Source organism: Buteo buteo, chromosome 15 (genome assembly GCF_964188355.1).
Source record: "Buteo buteo chromosome 15, bButBut1.hap1.1, whole genome shotgun sequence".
NCBI lineage: Eukaryota > Metazoa > Chordata > Aves > Accipitriformes > Accipitridae > Buteo > Buteo buteo.
This window is the reverse complement of record NC_134185.1, coordinates 20,780,763-20,800,634: the sequence shown is the minus strand read 5'-3', so window position 1 is coordinate 20,800,634 and position 19,872 is coordinate 20,780,763. Positions and strand designations below refer to the sequence as shown.

General features: G+C 38.3%; 1 protein-coding gene across 1 annotated transcript in view; it reads left to right on the top strand.

Annotated features, from left to right (window-relative positions):
• The window catches only part of PDSS2 (decaprenyl diphosphate synthase subunit 2), a 122,659-nt gene that overhangs the window by 73,761 nt on the left and 29,026 nt on the right, over positions 1 to 19,872 (top strand). Inside the window, exon 4 of the mRNA XM_075046716.1 lies at positions 19,381 to 19,455. Coding sequence (XP_074902817.1) covers positions 19,381 to 19,455 — 75 coding nt within the window. The remainder of the gene's footprint in view (positions 1 to 19,380; positions 19,456 to 19,872) is intronic.

Genomic DNA, 19,872 nt, shown 5'->3' with positions numbered 1-19,872 from the left:
TAATATACATTCTGAAGCAAGTGTAGTAATGGATGAGTGGTTAATTTGGTGAATTTAATGTATATGCAGTAGCATCCTCAGGACATGTCAGACTACACCACCTCTGGCAGACTGCCAGCTGAAGACATGTTTGGTTTGTTATTTTGTTTTACCTTGTGCTTTGTGAAAGGTTTGTTTGTCCTAGGGAATTCTTGAGGGAAAAAGCTTCATTTCTTTGTCTACACAGCACTCAGGTGACTTTTTACTCTTAATAAAATTACTTTGTTAGGCACTTGAATGCCCCTGAGTATTGGATTGCGCTATTATTGTGGATGTACTGGCTTCTAAAGGGCAGCTGCAATCCAGCTGCTCAGCCAAACTGTTTGAAACTTTACAGCAAAATGTTTTTCATGACAAATGAATTGTATATATGTATGATCTTAGAAAATGAGACTGATGGAAACCTTAAGAGATCATCTCTCTGGTCGGTTCTTCTTTTCCCCAGACAGGATGAGCTACACCAAATCATTCTTGATGTGTTTGTCTAGCTTGTTCTTAAAACCTCCTGTGGTGGAGAGACATTCCTGGGCATCACTGTGCCAGCCTAGTGTAACACCTAACTACATGTATAGCTGAAGAACTTAAGTGTGCCATTCCAGTGGAAACAGAAAACAATTATTTTTTGCAGGGGTAATTTTTTACATGTGAAGATTGCTGCCATATTGTAATGTAAAATAAATGCTTGCCATGTGTGCAATTGTCAATTATCAACATAGTTTTAATCCTGACCTTAAGGAGTCTATTGTTTTTAGATTCTCGTGCTAAAGCTCCTCGTGATGGTAGTTGAGTATTTCTGTACTGCTTTGATCATGAGTGTGACAGTTTCTCTCAAAAGTGGTGTCATTTTGTAACAGAGCTGAGATTCAGGAGGAGAGACAGAAAAATTAGATGTCAATCTGCTGGAATAGTGGCTTAAGCCATTATGGTGGTAACTGGTAGTAAGTATTAAAAAAAGTTTTAAATAGTGCAAAATTTTAATCATACCATAACCAAAATGGGGTGCAATTGATTTTACTAATTATTGTTGATTTGTATCCTTTTTTTTTTAGTACTTGGTAGGATTCTCAAGACAGACTAAAGGATTTAACCTTACATCAATTTTTTATTTCAACATAAAAGGAAACTTTTATAAAATGTAGTACCTATTACTTTGCATTTAGTACATCATTAAGTATTGCACCAGCAATATATAATCCCTGAAGACTTGCCAGGAAACAAGCCTAGAGTGAAATGAAGCACAAGTGCAGAGAAATACTTTTTTTTTTTTTTTTTTTTTTTTAAAAAAGCAATCATTATACTGCATGTCGGAAAATTCTGCCAAAACATTTTAGCACTTTTTTTCATTTTTCTGACATCTAAATACTTTCATAGCTTCTACATACGATAAGTGGGATGCCATTATGGAAACTGATTGACTTAGTAAATTATTCTTTTTCATACGTCTAACCCTACTAGCAAAGTTAGAAAAATTGAAGTACAAGCTATAGAAATCTCTTGACAGGTGCAATGATTTAAACATACTGTATTTATTCTTTTGTAAATGATGAATTTTCAAATCTGGCATCTGTTTTTCAGCAGTGTGAAATAACTGTGACTTTTTTCCTTCATAATGTTTTGTTTTCTTTTATGTAAAAAGTAAAAATCACAGGACTGCTTTTTTGCTGGCATTTATTTGGTAGCTCAGCAAACTGGCTAATGAAATGAGCAGCATTATATTGTACATGGTACTGACCATGGTAGGCTAAAACCTCTATAGGCATGCATAGCTGTTGTAGAGACTAGAATTTAAACTAAAGAGGGTTTTAACATTAACTGAAACCACTGCTACCAAGATAATTTTATTGTGCTGTTAAACTCCTGTCTGAGCTTGTGTATGATGCATTTATCTCTGTGCTACTCTCAGGGCTGACAATTAGATGTGAAATTCTGTAGTCGTAATGAAATGCAGAGCTATTTTATAATTGCCAAGGGTAAAATTAGCAAAGTCAATTATTTTCCCTTAGGCTTTTCCCTGTAGATATTAAAAGGCTGCAAGGTAATTGCCTTAGGTAACACTTTGATTTTTAAATAACATTAAATATAGGAATTGTTGTTGTTAATTCGTAGTAATTTTCCTCTTGCTGCTGTTGTAGAATATAGCTGTAATGACGTTAAGATTCAAGGCTCAGGGTTTGTGTTTTGGGGGGTTTCTTTTAAACTAGTGCTTATACTCCTTGCATGTTTGCTGAAGTTATGCAAAAGAAGGGTTTGGGGGGGTGGTTTGGATTTGTTTTTTTTAATATCTGAGGTACAAGACTCTAGATTTCTTGAAATGTCAGTTAGGAAGCCACCTGTAAGATAAATTCTGCTGTTGTGCTATTATAAGGTCATCTAAAATTTTGGTTTTTGAACACACGTAATAATTCAGAAGAAAGCATTCTCATTTTTCACTTTGTGAAATTATGAGACGTTAATTATGATTACAAAGTTGGTATTGACTGAGGCTTAAAATAAAGTACTGAAGGGCAGATGCAGCTGCATGGTACATTTTTGTAACCATGACAAAATTCTATGTTTATTCAGGTAATAAAAACAGTTTAAAATGAACAGTAATTAAAAAAAAAATTACAGCTACAAAGCATTAGATTGATCAGATCACATGTGTGTACAATTCTTTTGTACATTCGTGTTAACTTTTTGATCACCTTATAGAAACTATCCTTTTTTTTTTTTTTTTTTTGTCTACTTTGTATTTTGGATGGTGGCTTTTCTTGGCCTGCTGATTGTGGCGATAAATTATGTTGTTGATTGAAGATGATATGGATAAAACCTTACTTAAGTAACTGCATTGCTAATCCATGGATTTTAGAACAAAATTGACCCCAAAGATGAATTGGCTTGGGATCTTTTAGTAGTCAGTATATCAGCAGTGGGTTTAGGAAAGGTGAGCCTTTGACAAGGAAGGGAATGGCTGGGTTTTGCTACTTAAATAACAACACAGTAATGCCTGGTAGTGTGCTGATTTATTGGATTGGGATGTGTTTTATGGAATGATGGGGTTTTGATAGGTTGTCTCATTTTGAGGTTGCAGTGTTTTGATGTTAGGATTGTGATAAGATATTTGTAAAAGTCATTGTAAACATGTAGATGTGGGAGAGATGGAAAAGTAAATGATGTTTGCCTAACAAAATAAGGTACCTCCCAACTATCTTGTGGGATATGTGACTATATGCAGCTGAAAATAAATATTTGAATAAATTATTAAGAAGTGTAAGAGGATATGTTTAACGGTTCTTTGTTGCCATCTGAAGGTAATATGTCTTTAACATTGGTTATCTTGCTTTGCCTAGCCAAGGCTATGGGGTTGAAACCACTAACAGCAAGTTTTGTTGCTTGAAAATCCTTCCTTGAATCTGGTAGCAAAAAGTGTTAGTTTTGTCTTTTGATTTCTGCTTAAGTAACCTTCACTACTTGTGGTATTTTTAGGGTGGCACTCAGATGCAAACAGCAAAAGTAACAAGCATTAGTTGGCATTTTTGTCACCAGTCAGCCAGATATGTAATATGGATGTTTTAACACAAGTGGTGTGTGAATATTGACCATGATATTATCAAATAATGTGCTTTTTCAGGGTATATCACAAATAAGTTGGAAGAAAACTGTTGCAGCATTAAAGCTGGAGCTTCCTAGAGCATCAGTTGTCTTATGAAACTATGGAGAGGGTGCATAAAAGATGTACTTATGACCAGTTTTGATCCTCTCACACTCTGAAGACAGTGATACATAAAACTTTAGAAGGATGAAATGATGCATTTTAGTGCAATGCTTACTGTGATGTGGTGCTGACTAAAGAAAATTATAAAATAATCTGCAAATGCATTGCTTGCAACTTCATAAACTGATAGGAAGGCATCCTCTTGTATTTAAAAAAAAAAAACAAACAAACACAAACCAACCAACCAACCAAAACCAAAGCACCAAAAAAACAGCATATCCGAAACAAAAAATAACACACACACACACACACACACACACACACACACACAGAGAAAGAAGAAAGAAGGGAAGGGGGGGGAAGCCTAGCCCAAAACCGTGAAATACATGTAATGGTAGTGTTCTCCATAGTTCTTATTGAAATCTTAAGAATGACTCTATTTTTCCCACTATAATTCAGTGAGCTCTTGTTGGAATAATTAAACTGTTCACAGAAGTACTTCAAAATCTGCAGCCTGAAAGCTTGGAACTGAATATAAGAATCTTGTCTGTCAATGCAGAGCTCTGCCAGAAGACCACATTATAGAACCGCATTGTTTTATTAAGCATTATTTGTTTATAAATAAACAGTAGCACAGATGTAGTACTTATATAGTGGATGCATTTCCTTATGTTAAGTATATGTATTCCTAAAGGCACAAATGTGTTGTTTACAAAATAGGCCTTGTGTTTGCATAAACATCAACAAGTTATTCATGTAAGTCTTCTATGTCTTCCTGTTGCAACACTCTGAATGTACATTGTGCTTCATAAAAGAGCTGCTTATCTTGAACTGTGGTTTCTAGTTCTGTAGCATCACTTGTGGTCCTATGGGGAAGGCTCAGTTTTGAACTTGAGCAACTTGGTTCCTTGTTGACCAGTGAAGGATATGGAGAGCATCTCCTTTCTGGAATTATGCCAGTTGGTCTTTCGATGTAAATTGACATTTTTGAGAATTGACAAGCAAGTCAGCTAGAATCTACAATTTTAATTTTTAAATGTCATTTAAGAAAGGTAGTACTTGTATCGGGCTTTTTCTTTCCCTGAATGATGTCAAGAGAAGAACATAAACTTTAAAAAAAATATTTTAAGTATTAAACAGTGAAGAGTCATGGATTGGCTAAAGAAATGATTCCTAGAATCAGTGGCAGTTTTCTGGTCCTCTCTTCAAAACTGAAAACTTATTCTAAAGAACATGAAGAGTGCACACCATCAAGAATCCTGTAAGAGATATCCTTTGTAAAAGGAAATGTCTTGTTGCCAATGTGAAGGCAGCCATTAGCAGCCACTGACTTGTAGTAGGTCCAAATTACTGTCCCTCAGAACAGTACTTTTCATTTTGTTTGAGGTGAATAGAAGCTGTTTCTTGGTAAATATAGTTGTGAGATGAGTTATTTTCAGAGCAATGAAAGTTATTTTGAAAGTGTTATTCTTCATTGTTTTCTCTGGTGGAAAATGTTAACCATAAATACCCGCTAAATATATTTACATTATATTTTACATAAAATAAACAAAGACCCTTAATCTGAGTTTTCCTTCTGAAATTCAGTCGGTATTGATCAGAGCAGGCCGGATGAAAAAATAATGGAGAAAAGGTGAGGACCAGAAGTAATGTGTTTGTTCCCAGTTATGGTGTTAATATAGAAAACTGACGCTGATAATAAAACCATTTTCAAATCCTATATATATTTTTAATTATTCTTAGCTCTTCACCTCTGCTCAGGTCTGTACTTCCTTTTTCTTGCCTGATACAAGCTGCTGTTAGAGACGAGTACCTTTAAAATGATCAGCTCACAGAGCAGCTAGGTGGCACTGAGGCGTGGATTTGGTAAGAAGCAGAGATCAGGTTAGATTGAGAGCCAGGTTATAAAGTTTGATAGTGAAGTTGAGTTCTTGAGAGAAAAAAAATGAAGAAAAACAACCTTCAGAATATTTTTTAGAGAGCAGGATAAAGAGCTTTTCTGAAGTATGTTATCATGTCTGTCTTGCTGTACCTTCCCCTGAGGCACTGTTTGATGGTGACATACTGGACTAGATAGGGAGTAGGACAGTATCTGTATTGCTGAGTATTTTTTATTCTAATTTAGTATTTTAGAGTGCCACAGGGGCGTGTCTCAAAACCAGACACTACTGAAAAATATAGATAAGTTTAAAGAGTTCTGAACTGATTTAAGAAAAAGTACACTTAAGGAGCACTGTTTTATCTGGGTAATGGGGGAGAAGAAAACCAAGGAAGAATTGTAATGTTTTTGAACCTTTAACCTAAGAGGAGATGACATAAGACAACATAGCCACCATGATTGCATTATTACAGAATAAAGCTCTTCTTTGGGCAGCCCTAAAAAAGTATTCTGTATCTTAAAATGTTGAGATGTATGCCAATATTGAGCATGTAACTTAGCATAGATTTTATTGGAGAATGCAAACACGCTTTCAGTACTGAGAAATACATTGTTATGATTCATACATAATTATGAATCAATTCTTAAGAAAACTGTTACTAGTTTTAATAATTACTTTTAGGGTGCACCAAAATTTACTAATTTGCATCCACGTCTGAGAGGTAAATTTGGGTTTAGTTTACCTTAAAGTAAAAATTAAGAGACTGTAATTCAAACAAACTGTATGTCCATTAAATGGACATGTATTGTTTTTTCTGCCCAGTGTTCTCAAACACTGGATTTTTAATAAGAAGATGTCTTTACTAAAGTTTTGTTGACAGTCATGTGAAGTTCCTTTGGTAGCAAAAAGGCACTCTTTATAATAGTTGATGAAAGAATTTAAGCATTAGGGAAAAAAAAAATCCTGTATGGTAGAGATAAATGATGAAAACGTATTGGGATCAGTACTTGGTAATAAAATTTTTCCCACACTACTGCCTTAAAACTTTTGTCTAGCACTTCTGCTGTCATTAGAGGTAACAGTTCTTGTGATGATGATGATAAAATTGTAGAATGATGCTAGTAAATCTCCTAATTACTGCATTGTGCTCTTCCCATTGCCCCTTTCCACGCTTGTGTCAGTGGAACAGTTCCTTAGCAAGTGCATCATTTGCCTTTGTTTTCAAGAAGTAAATCTGTAGCCCCTAAAATAACATCTGAGCAAATGAAGCATGCAGTTTTCTGAATCTTTTACAGATTTTTTTTTTATTTCACTTTTGCTATCTATAACTGGTAATATAATTAAATATTTGTAAAATTTCATTACCTTAATGGCTGCAGTTATATGTTTGAAAAATAATCTTTTGGAGAAGTTAAATTAGAGGATTAGGTGACACGGCTTATTAACTTATTAATTTAATTGAAATTCTAAAAATTAGACTTAATCTGTAATTGTGGTAATAGGTTAGAAACAGTCTCCTTTTTTGATCTGTAAGAGTCCTATTGCATTGCAGTGAATGTCAATTTTGAGATTACAACCACTTAACTTTGTTTTGATTCCTAATCAGTACATTCCTCAAACAGGTCTATCCTTTACCTTAGTGGCCTTTTGCACGTGTACGTTTTTAAAGCTAATGCTTATATTAAGCTTTCCCAAAGCTAGACTCCATTGGGGTTAGTATAGGTCTGTGTTGAAAGAGTTTATTTTTCTGTGGTTCTTGGCCATGGCACTGCTGGAAAATTTTATGTTCAGAATCCAGTCTTTTTTCTGTCCTCCCACTTCTGCATGAAAAAATAGTTTGGAAAAAAAAAAAAGAAAAAAAAAGAGTGATTTCTGCCACTTCTCTTATGGACCTGTATGACTTACAGCCAGTGCCTTGTAGCAGAATGACTGCTGCGGAACATGGAAGGACTGAGATTGAGACTGATAGCAAAATATGTAGTCATAGGTATCACTGTGAATCATCAAGTCTAAGACTGAAGCTCTTTCCCAAAAATATACTGCAAGAATATTTGGAAAGCATCGAGGCATGGAGCTATCAAGAACTGAATTGTGAGTGTTTGAGATTCTGTCTCAATGCTATGTTGACTGAGCAAGTAACAGTCTCAGGAAAAAGTTACCCGCTCAGTTCTGATAAATTTTCAATAAACTACTAAAGGTCTTCATACTGGTTTGCACAAAGTCCATTTAATGTTCTTGCCTCTGAATCATCCCACTTAACAATTTCCTCAGCTTGCATCTGAATCTGCCTTCCTCGTAGTATCAATTGGACATGCCTTTCTGCTTCTCTGGTCTGCCCAGCAGATCAAAGTCAAAAGTTTACTGCTTGAGTTCCTGAATCGAATACCTGTCATTATTCCAGGTAGGTATTGTCCTCCTCAGAGGTAAACCACACAGCTACTTCTGACACATGGTTAAGTAGTTCTTTTTCTGATAGAACTACTTTTTGCCTCATTCTAATGAACAGAATGGTCTGGAAAATATTAATATGCTATCTATACATGGAAAAAGAGAGGGCTTTTCAGAGGTGACTGTTGAGCATCAATGAAGAAGAAAATGAAAACTAATTTGAAGAAACTGAAGAAAAAGCTGATTTTGTTGAGGGGAGAGTCAGAGGTCATTCAAGATCTCAGGATAATCGCTATACCTTGGAAATGTGTTCTGGATAGTTGGGGTAGCAGTGTCTGCCTCTCCGTTGTTTGCTCCCTTAATGTATGACATGGAATTGACAGTTGTCTAGTGGTAAAGGCAAATGGCTTAGGAATCAAAACTATTTGCGGGCTTTGAGAGATATATAGGTATGCATATCATGTGTGTGTATATATATAAAAATCAATTTCATTGAATGTTAAGGCCAAATGATGGAAGAGAAGTTCTTGTGTTTTGTTTTGTTTTGTTTTTAAAAGGCAGACCCCCTCACTTTTCAAAGAAGAATTGCCTTTGAAAGGTTTGAGGCAAACATTAAAAAGTAGCTATATTTGATATTTCCTTAACTGTTAATAAGAAACCGTATCCAAGATGTTGATCACTGCCAGAATATGTAGGAAATGGATATTCAAAAGAAAGCAAAATTTATTCTAAGAAATTGAAGTAATGAAAACTTGTGGGTTTGTGCTGTTCTATTCTGCATGAGATGCACACTGTGAGAAAGGACTCTCAAGAGCCAGCAGTTCTGCTGCTTCATTCACCACTTACTTAGAATAGGTATTGGCACTGTCTGGGTTTCTTAAAGCAGAGATGTTCATTACAGCTTTTTCTTTCACAGCCATGAATAATCATCATAGGGGAATTCATTGCTAAATAGCTTTAGCTCATACACAAATTATAAAATGAAAACGAGTTTTCGTAAAGTTGCGGAAGGTGATGTCCTCCATGAGCGATATTTGCCATGCCAACTTCGTTCTTTTTATAGCTGAAGCACTGGAAGATCACAAGTTCTGTTTTCTTGGCTTTATTTAAAGTCTGTTTCTTAAACATAATAAGATTCATACTGAGAGTGCATGGTAGGATAAAAAGCAATCAAATCTGTTTCTGGTGAAATACTGTCTTAACAATATTATCTCAAACAGACTTTTTTTTTTTTTTTTTTTGAGTAAAGACTTAATACATACCAACATCCATCTTTGGGTTGGTGGGATCTTACGGAATATTTGGTTCTTGAAGTGGACTTTCATGACAAGGCAGTTAATAAACAATTTTGCAGGAGTGGAGATCGCAGTGGTTAGTATATAGTCAGCTGTCCACCTGGAGTACAACTTCAACAGAGAATACACTTTTAAAAAGTGAAAATAGATTTTTGTGATGATTCTGTTGCAATTCAAAGCTGTTAGCAGTAGTGATAAAAATCTATGATTTGTCTGGATGGCCTTTCTTAGTCTCCCAAGATTTTAACTATTCATAAAAGGGAAATCTGTTCCTAGTACAATCATAAACGTAACCCTTCCCTAAGAGAGTATTTGGCATCAGCTTTGTAGCCTTGGTTTTATTATTTCAAAGACAAGAAAAGTTATTATTACATGTGCTGCAGATGTGAGTATGCAAAATCATGTGTGGTCCTCCTCCACCAGCTGCTGGTATCAGAGAATGGTTGAGGTTGGAAGGGACCTCTTGAGATCGTCTAGTCCAACCCCCCTGCTCAAGCAGGGTCAGTTAGAGCAGGTTGCCCAGAACCATGTCCAGATGGCTTTTAAATATCTCCACAGATGGAGACTTTGCAACCCCTCCGGGCAACCTGTTCGATTGTTTGGTGCCCTCACAGTGAAGTGTTTTCATGTGTCCAGTTGGAATTTTATGTTTTAATTTGTGCCCATTGCCTCATCCTGTCAGTGGGCACCGCTGAGAAGAATTTGGCTCCCTCTTCTTCATTCCTTCCCAGCAGGTGTTTATACACATTGTACTACTAGGAGAGGTTAAAATATATGTGTCCTGTAAATAGAGTGATAGATTATATATCCTCCCCTCTTTTTGCACTGCTGTAAAGCTCTTCTTTAAAATGAACCTTCCCAGGGTCAAACTTTTAGTAAAAGTACCTTTATGTCTGGAGTGGCTTCAGTGCAATAATATACTATAGTGCATAAAATTACAGCAGTAATGTAGATGAGTTAACTGTATTTTAAACAAAATGCTGAAGTATTTGACATCTTGTTGGCTAGCAAGAAGATTGAATCTTTGGATGGACTGGAACTGGTTGATAATATTAGTGTTTTGAAATTCAGCAGCATTTCACTTGGAGTCTAGAATCTGATTGCTGCTACTCCTGGTACAGTGGGTTGTTGATTTGCTAGTTTAACAAACATCTGCAGTTTTGTTTAGTTGATTCCATCTAATAGGTGATTCCATACCATCAGATGCTAAATGGTATTACTTCTGATTCACGTTTATTCAGATACAGTCTATGCAAAACAGTTAATACCACTTGCAGGTATAATTGCTGTCAACTTGGAGCTGATCAGATTTTTATTTTTTTTTTAATTCAGTTTAATCTGCAATTCATTTGTGAACATATCCCAGTTTAATGGTTGTCTATACCAGCATGACTGGAAATAGTGTTTTATAGTCATGCTCTTCTGCATCATTTATTGATGAGGAGGGTTTTATAGCTGCAGAACCCTGTAGTCATGATACCTTCTTTCTTCAATGTTTTGTATAGAAGAAAGTTGTGTAATGAAATCACCCCATCCAATAGGGTCAAGCTGAAGAAATCACATACTTCTTTAACCTGACTCACTCATCAACAGTTGGTTGAGTGCAAGGATCTGCTGCATTGGATCTGCAAAGATATTAATACACTGTGTAAGGTACTATGTGGAGGTAGAGAAGGGAAAACGATGTTTCTTCTGTTGGTTATGTTATCGTTAAGGAAAATGACTGACTTATGCACTAAAAGTCTTTATACTAGGAAAAACCCCTTCTGTGGATAGTGTTGCATCAGCATAAAAAGGGTAACTTAACACTGTTGAAAATCCTTAAGGTAGACTGACCTTAAGGTAGGTATTTAATAATACTAGCAATATTCAAATTGACTGCTACTGATTATTTTGAAGGATTTTTTTTATGTCTAGGAAGTACCTTTTTATCAGGTAGTGGGTTTGGGTGATGTGTTTACATTGCACATAGGATTTTGCTACTAATTCGTCATTAACAGGGTGAAGAAAACCATAAATGTGGTTTCCAAGAGCATTTAAAACTTGCTAGAAAGCAAATCACTGTGAGGAGTCCTTTCTGTGTGTTTCAACTAAGTGAGGGACAGCTTCAAAAAATAGTAAAGCTCAAGATGATTTCAGACAGCAAATCCAATAGGATTCAATAAACATTATGTTAAAAAAAATAAAAAATCTGTAGGCTAGTACACTTAGTTACCTGTACACTTAGTTACTGAGTTTCATCTTTATCTTGCTAGTGTTGCAGTGTTTCTGTGTCAAATGCAGGAGAATATTTAATTTGAAGAACTTTCCGTGGAATTTTTAAGTGTGAAAATATTTTCAAAAGTTAACACTTGTTTGGGGAGGGAAGTCAAATGCAAGTTGAAGGAACTTTTATCTGTATATTTAATGTTTCTTGACTATCTAATTTTCTTCTTTACTTGTATGGAGAAGTCTTGCTGCGTTTTCAAGTCTACACATCAGCAGCAAGGAGTAGGGTCTGTCACAGATGTATGAGGAAAGGGTACTGTTTCAACACTAAGACAGGAAGGAATTACTTGTGGTCCTTGAAAGGAATTTGGCAAAGATAAGGAAGTTTGTCAAATAGAAATCGGGAAGGATGAGGAACAAAGATATATCTGTTGTGTTCTTCCTAGTCCTGTTCCCTGTCCTCCCACAAGAGCTTCATCCTTTCCCTGATGTTCCCCTTGAAAATATCTGGTAGAGTCTGGAGCAACATTGTATTACTGCTCTGAAATAGTGGTCTGTGTAATCAATTCCATTTCAGCTGCTGAATTTAAAATAAAACCACCACACATTGAATGGAGCTCAAATTTATTCCTTTTTTTAAACTAGAATGAAAAACAGGAAAAAATACATATGCAGTGTTATATTGCAGTGAACTTTAAACAAAATATTTTGAAGACAAGTAAAGGGAACAAAGTGCTTGAGTTCCTAAACTGATGGCAGCAGCGTCTTCTTTTCATCCAGGTGTTTAGAAATCTTGTGAAAGATGAGTGGGGCCCAGAATCCATTTTTTTTACTGTGCTTGAAGGAGTCTGAATCGTATTTTCTAACTTCAGAGAAAGTATTCTACCAATATGTCTTATATTCTGTGATTTCCCTGCAGTCCTTCTAGCTTTAAAGTTTCACTTTAATTAAAATACACCTCTGTTTTTTATAGACAGAGCTGGATTTCCCAGGGTGGTCAGCTGCAGGCAAGAACCGTGCTGCTGTACCTATGACGGTGAACACATGGCCCTATTCTGTGTCATCATGTATACAGAATGCTTTGGGAATTCTGAACCGTGAATTATGTTATAGATGGGTCCTCAGTAAACTACCTGAAAGATTTAGTCTGATTTCAGAAAAAGGAGGGAGGAAATTCAACGTGTGGTTCGTTGAACATCCTGAGTAATTTTCTGAACTGCTAAGAAAATTACCACCATTTTATTTCTTCAGTCAATATTTAGAAAGTCTGAGTTTGAGAAACTAGACTCAAAGTAAATTTAAAGAGGCTCGAAGGGCTAAAGCTGTGCATTTTTGACAAATAAGTTACTATACCAGAAAAGGGCAAATTCTCACCAAACTTGTGGTCTTCAAACCTACAGAGCTCTTCTAGCATTGAAACATAGCACAGTCTTCTGGACTATTTCATATTTGCACAAATTGGAGAGGTCAGAGCATGAGTTCTGTCTTGCTATGGACTCAGCAATCACATGCTTGTGTCCAGAGTTTACATCATGTTATACACTTAGTCTGCCTAGATAGTAGGAGAGATTTTTAACTTTAACAATCCATATCTCTTCCCTATGTTCATCCTAAATTGATGGCCTTTGCGTTGACCTTTTAAAAGCAGAAGAGATCACATCTCTACAAAAGCTGTTGAAGTAATACCTCCTTAGGAAAAGAAAACAACAACAAAAAAATGAACATTGGCAGAACTGTTTCAGAACATGTGTTTAAAGGGCGTGAAATTATTTGCATGTGCACTTGTCACTTGCAAGTAATGGGTCATCCCCTGGGCAGTTCCTAGCCCTGCAGATGCTCTGGGGAAGCAGAAAACATAATGCTTTGGAAGATGCTGATGCAGAGTGGAAAATGAAAAACAGAGCGGAAGTTTGTTTTCTCTCAGTATGATGTTACTCCTGCTCATCTTGAGTACCTAAGAGGGACCAGGCTTCTCAAAAACTTGTAGAGGATTGAAAAAACAGTGGGAAGAGAGATTATGAATAGGCTGCCTGTGGTCTGTTTTGAGATGTTGCTGTTTTCAAGCACTAATTCCGGCAATCCTTTCTTCCCTTTCCCCATCTTTGAACTTGTTTAAAATGGAGCTCAACCTTCAAAGGAGAAGAGAAGAAAAGCAGTTGGGAGCACTTGATTTTTCATCTACCTTTCCTGCTCTTCAAACTTGCTTCTCAGAAATGTCAGCACGTGGAACAGGACACTGGTCAGGCGGAAAGGCGCTGATGAGAATAGAGACAACTTGGATACTGTTTTCTGCTCTTCCACTGGTGTGCTGCATAATTTTGGGGAAAATCGGTTCCCTGTCACTGTTTTCCCCTTACATAAGGGGGTCATAGGCTTGCCAAGCTGGTGAAGAAAGCTTTAAACTAAAGTTGCCAGGGAAGGGGAACCTCAAGCCATCCCACTCCTACCAGTTTGATGCCAGTGCCAGCAAAAGATGCCCAGTGCCTGGAGGGGGATCACAGGTCAGCAGGAGAGCACCGGAGGAGCAGCACAGAGGAATTCCAGCCACTCCAGCCAGTAAGTCAGCTTCATTGGGAGCCCAACCTAAATGCCTCTGTGCAAACTACGTAGCATGGGGAATAAACAAGAGGAGTTAGAGACGTGTGCATGCCAGCAGGGCTATGATCTTATTGGCGTCACGGAGACGTGGTGGGATGGCTCCTATGACGGGAGTGTTGGAATGGAAGGATACAGGCTCTTTAGGAAGGACAGGCAGGGGAGGTAAGGAGGGGGTGTCACCCTCTGTGTCAGTGACAAGCTGGAGTGCATGGAGCTGTACCTGGGGATGGATGAGCAGACTGAGAGCTTATGGGTCAGGATTAAAGGGAAGGCAGGGAGAGGTGACATTATAGTGGGGGTCTACTACAGGCAACCTGATCAGGAAGACTGAGTGGATGAGGCCATCTATAGACAGATAGGAGCAGCCTCATGTTCACAAGCCCTGGTCCTCATGGAGGACTTGAACCCACCCGGATAGCTGTTGGAGGGACAATACAGCAGGGCGTAAGCAATCCAGGAGGTTCCTGGAATGCATTGATGATAACTTCCTTCTCCAAGTGATAGAGGACCCAACAAGGAGAGATGCTGTTCTGGACCTTGTTCTCACCAACAAGGAGAGGCTGGTGGGGATTGTGAAGCTCAAGGGCAGCCTTGCCTGTAGTGACCATGAAATCATGGAGTTCAAGATTCTTTGGGCAGCGAGGAGGGTACACAGCAAGCTCGCTACCCTGGACTTCAGGAGAGCAGGCTTTGGCCTCTTCAGGGATCTGTTTGGTCAAGTACAATGGGATACAGCCCTGGAGGGAAGAGGGGCCCAAGGAAGATGGTTAATATTCAAGGATCACCTCCTCCAAGCTCAGGAGCGATGCATCCCAACAAAGAAGTAGTCAGGCAAAAACACCAGGAGGCCTGCATGGATGAACAAGGAGCTCCTGGACAAACTCAAACACAAAAAGGAAGCCTACAGAGGGTAGAAGCAAAGACAGGTGGCCTGGGAAGAGTACAGAGAAACTGTCTGAGCAGCCAGGTATCAGGTTAGGGAAGCTAAAGCCCTGATAGAACTAAATCTGGCCAGGGATGTCAAGGACAACAAGAAAAGCTTCCATAGGTATGTCGGTGATGAAAGGAAGATTAGGGAAAATGCGGGCCCTCTCCAGAAGGAAACTGGAGACCTGGTTACCCAGGACATGGAGAAGGCTGAGGTACCCAACAACTCTTTTTCCTCAGTCTTCACTGGCAAGTACTCCAGCCACACTGTCCAAGTTGCAGAAGGCAAAGGCAGGGACTGGGAGAATGAAGAACTGCCCACAATAGGAGAAGATCAGGTTCGAGGCCTTCTAAGGAACCTGAAGGTGCATAAGTCCATGGGACCTGATGAGATGCATCCACAGGTCCTGAGGGAAGTGGCTAAGCCACTATCCATCATATTTGAGAAGTCGTGGCAGTCTGGGGAAGTTCTCACTCACTGGAAAAGGGGAAGAATAACCTCCATTTTTTAAAAGGAAAAAAACCGGAAGACCCAGGGAGCTACAGGCCAGTTAGTCTCACCTCTGTGCCCAGCAAGGTCATGGAGCAGATCCTACTGGAAACTGTGCTAGGACACATAGAAAATAAGGAGGTGATTGGGGACAGCCAACAAGGCTTCACTAAAGTCAAATTGTGCCTGACAAATTTGGTGGCCTTCTATGACAGGGTTACTGTGTTGGTGGACAAGGGAAGAGCAACTGACATCAGCTACCTGGACTTGTGCAAAGTATCCGACACAGTCCCACATAATATCCTTGTCTCTAAATTGGAGACATGGATTTGATGGATGGACCTCTCAGTGGATAAGGAAGTGGCTGGATGGTCACGCTCAAAGAGTTGCTGTCAAAGGCTTGAAGTCCAAGTGGAGAGCAGTCCAGTGGCATTTGTCAGGGGTCGGTATTGGGACCAGCGCTGTTTAACATCTTTGTCAGTGACACGGACAGTGGATTGAGTGCACCCTCAGCAAGTTTGCTGATGACACCAAGCTGTGTGGTGCAGTTGACACGCTGGAGGGAAGGGTTGCCATCCAGAGGGACCTTGACAGGCTTGAGAGATGGGCCCGTGCGAACCTCATGAAGTTCAACAAGACCAAGTTGTGCAAGGTCCTGCACATGGGTCAGGGCAATCCCAAGCACAAATACAGAGCAGATGATGAGTGGTTTAAGAGCAGCCCTGTGGAGAAGGACTTGGGGGTGTTGGTTGACAAGAAGCTCAACATGACCTGGCAATGTGTGCTCGCAGCCCAGAAGGCCAACTGTATCCTGGACTGTATCAAAAGAAGCGTGACCAGCATGGTGAGGGAGGTGATTCTCCCCCTCTACTCCACTCTCTTGAGACCCCACCTGGAGTACTGCATCCAGCTCTGGGCCCCCCAACATCAGAAGGACATGGACTTGTGGGAGCAAGTCCAGAGGAGGGCCACAAAGATGATCAGAGGGCTGGAGCTCTGTGAAGACAGGCTGAGAGAATTGGGGTTGTTCAGCCTGGAGAAGAGAAGGCTCTGGGGACACCTTATAGAAGCCTTCCAGTATCTAAAGGGGGCCTACAGGAAAGCTGGAGAGGGACTTTTTGCAAGGGCATGTAGTTATAGGACAAGGGGTAATGGCTTTACGCTGAGAGAGGGTAGGTTTAGATTAAATGTAAGGAAGAAATTTTTCACTGTGAGGGTGGTGAGGCACTGGAATAGGTTGTCCAGAGAGGTTGTGGATGCCCCATCCCTGGCAGTGTTCAAGGCCAGGCTGGATGGGGCTTTGAGCAACCTGGTCTAGTGGAAGGTGTTCCTGCCCATGGCAGGGGGGTTGGGACTAGATGATCTTTAAGGTCCTTTCCAACCCAAACCATTCTATGATTCTGTGGTAAAACAGGAGGGAATAAATTTTACAGGGTATGTTGATTGCTTTCAAATTTTCTGATGAAAAATGCTGCATAAGAGCTAGTCACTATATTATTGATAGCATGAATACTACTGAACGTGTAATAATTTTTCTTCCTCTGTGTCAGTTTGGGATGTAGAGGAAAACTATGTGGTTTCCTCATTTCTCATTGCTTTCCCCAGTGCTCAGGACCCCAGGCCACTGATGTTAAGCAGCAGATGCTTTTCATAGATCGGATTAAGGGTTGATGAAGTAACAGAGCCACATGCAAGCATCCCACTGTGCTCTTGAAACTGAAATTTCATTCCTGGTAGTGATCTGTATGGCCTTGCATTTACCTTAGAAAAATATTATTAAAAAGAAAAGGAGATATTTGGAAAGAAGGGAGGTAATATTAATACTAAATTCTTGCTAACATATAGTGTTCAATATGTCACTAAAGGCATAATGGTATTTAATATATAGATTCTTCTAAATAGTGGATGTGTAATTCTCCAAAGATGTTTTATAAACTCTAAGAGGAAGAGGTACAATTGTTCACAAATGTTTCGCTGAGATTGTTTTAAGTCAGTTAAAATTGCCTTTGAGAGTAGAGTTGCACTAAAAAGAGAGAGGCGAGGTGGAAAAAAGAAACCCCAAAACAGGGTCCTGCTCAGTCTAGAGTTTCAGGCGAGAAAGGAAAAAGGTCTAGTTATCCAGAGCCAGCTGCATTGTTAAAAGTTCATACTATCACTTTGACATTTAGAGTAGGACTCAGTGTCTTTGTAAATTCCTCTTCGTATTACCAGTGTAGGTCTCTGAGCTCAGACCATTTCACAAACCATAACATTTTTTAGTGAGTGATTGATCTGTATTATGTGTCCTAGCCATCAGAAGAATCTTGGGATGTTGCTTGTATAAACTGTAATACAATCTGATCCTGGGCATTTAGTTACAGACTTTCATAGACCTATTGGCAATACTCAGTCCTCCTGGATTTGGGAATAAGGCTTATCGGATACCTTTAAAAAAAAAAAAGGGGGGGGGGGGGGAGAAGAAAAAAAAAAGGCCCCTCATTTTCTCTGTTCCCCACTTAAATAACTCAACACATCTGGTAACACTGTAGGATCATTGTCCTTTCAGTTCCTCTGCAGCTCATATTGCTACAATATTTCTTCGGTATCTAGTTTCCTAAAGGGCAATGTGAATTTTTATTTTTTTTCTTAGGCTGTTTTTATAGGTCTTGCAAATTAACCCATATGCATTGCAAGAAAAAACATGACTTTTAATCAGCACCATTTCTAAAGTTAGCGCTTGCTCTGTGTATATGAATATGTATATGAACCAGTGTTTAAAAAAAAGAAAATACACAACCTTTCTGCTAGTACTCAAAACTAGCATACAAATGTGTTTTTATTATCAAATAAAGTATGCCTAAATGTTGGAATATCTTTCTGTTAGGGGTTTTATCATTTGGCTTCTTGTCTTCAGTTACAAGAATGATAAAAATGGAAACCATATCTTTTAATTCAATAAGAACTACATTGAATTTTAGGAAGCAAAAAGAGGAATCAGATATAGACTCATACGCATAGGAAATTAAACATTCAAGAAATTAAAACTTTGTGAGCAACTAAAGGGGTAGCCTTAAGGTGTGCTTATTTGAAATGCCTGCATTTAATTTTACAATAAATCTGAGTATTTTGTTCCAATTAAGACAGTTCATGTGCACGACTTTAAATTGTACAGTAGTTCCAGGGAGACCGTGGACTGCTTGTTTTACATTCTGGATCAAGTTCAGATTTTTCGGCTTCGCTTGAATAAAATAAAATAAGTCTGAACCCTGAAGATAATACAGATTGATAAATCTGATTTAAACATTCCCGTGTTGCAGACTTTCGGTGTATGTGGTACAGCTGAGCCTCAGGCCATGCACTAAATACATCCACAGTGCATTCCCAAGGCACCCGAATACCAAATGATCACATTTGAAAGGTTACCTTTCTATGGATTCTGACTTTTCTGTATTAGCCATGAAGATTAGAATTTTAACAGCTCCCAATGAGAGATATTGTGAAGTATTTACTTGGCAGGAAAAAAACAAAACAAAACAAAGCCCAGATGAGGTACTGTCTCATATTCATGAACTGGGATTTATTAGTTCTGTGAACATCCTTGTGAGAATACACTCCATAGTTCACACTTTAGAAAAAACAGTCTTGTTTTTCATTTATATTAACTTAAAACTTTGATAGAAGAGTTACTGTAGTAAAGGTTTTAGCAGAGAGACAGGATCATGCTTGTGCAGAATATATCCCAGTAAATCCTGGAGTCTTTTACAACTAGCTCTCTGCAAGGAAAGTTGTGACTACTTATCTCTCTGGAAACCTGGCAGTAGCTTTGTTAGTAAATTTGGTGATAATTAAAGTTATAAGGCTTTTTCTCCTTTTCGTTTACAGGTTGTGGAACTCATTTCAAGTGCTATTGGTGACTTAGTTCAAGGTATATATTATGAAAACTCAAAATCATCTGAGGTAAGAATTTCAGTAGTTTTACCTACCCAAGAAGTTTCGTGATATTAATGTGTGACTAGAATAAATAGGATGACTTTATCATCTGTTTGAAAGGAGGAGGGAGAGGGAGGAAGAGAATTAGCTGCAGTCCTAGTGAGTTTCAGCATTAACATCATTATGATACCTGTGAACTCTGATGAAAGTTTCTAGAAATGCTCAAGGAGGGACTATTTTATTTCTGTGAGTGCTTAATAAAATAATATTATGTGTCATTGCCAGGAGCTCTAGACATGTCTTGCTGTGGGCTTTCCAAACACTTCCAGAGGTTTCTAGTCAAGGTTCTGTTAGAAGTATTTATTATAATGTTGTCAACATAATTAATATTTTCATGTTAAATCTCTCATTTCCAGGCCAAAGATGTTTACAAAATGCTTCATC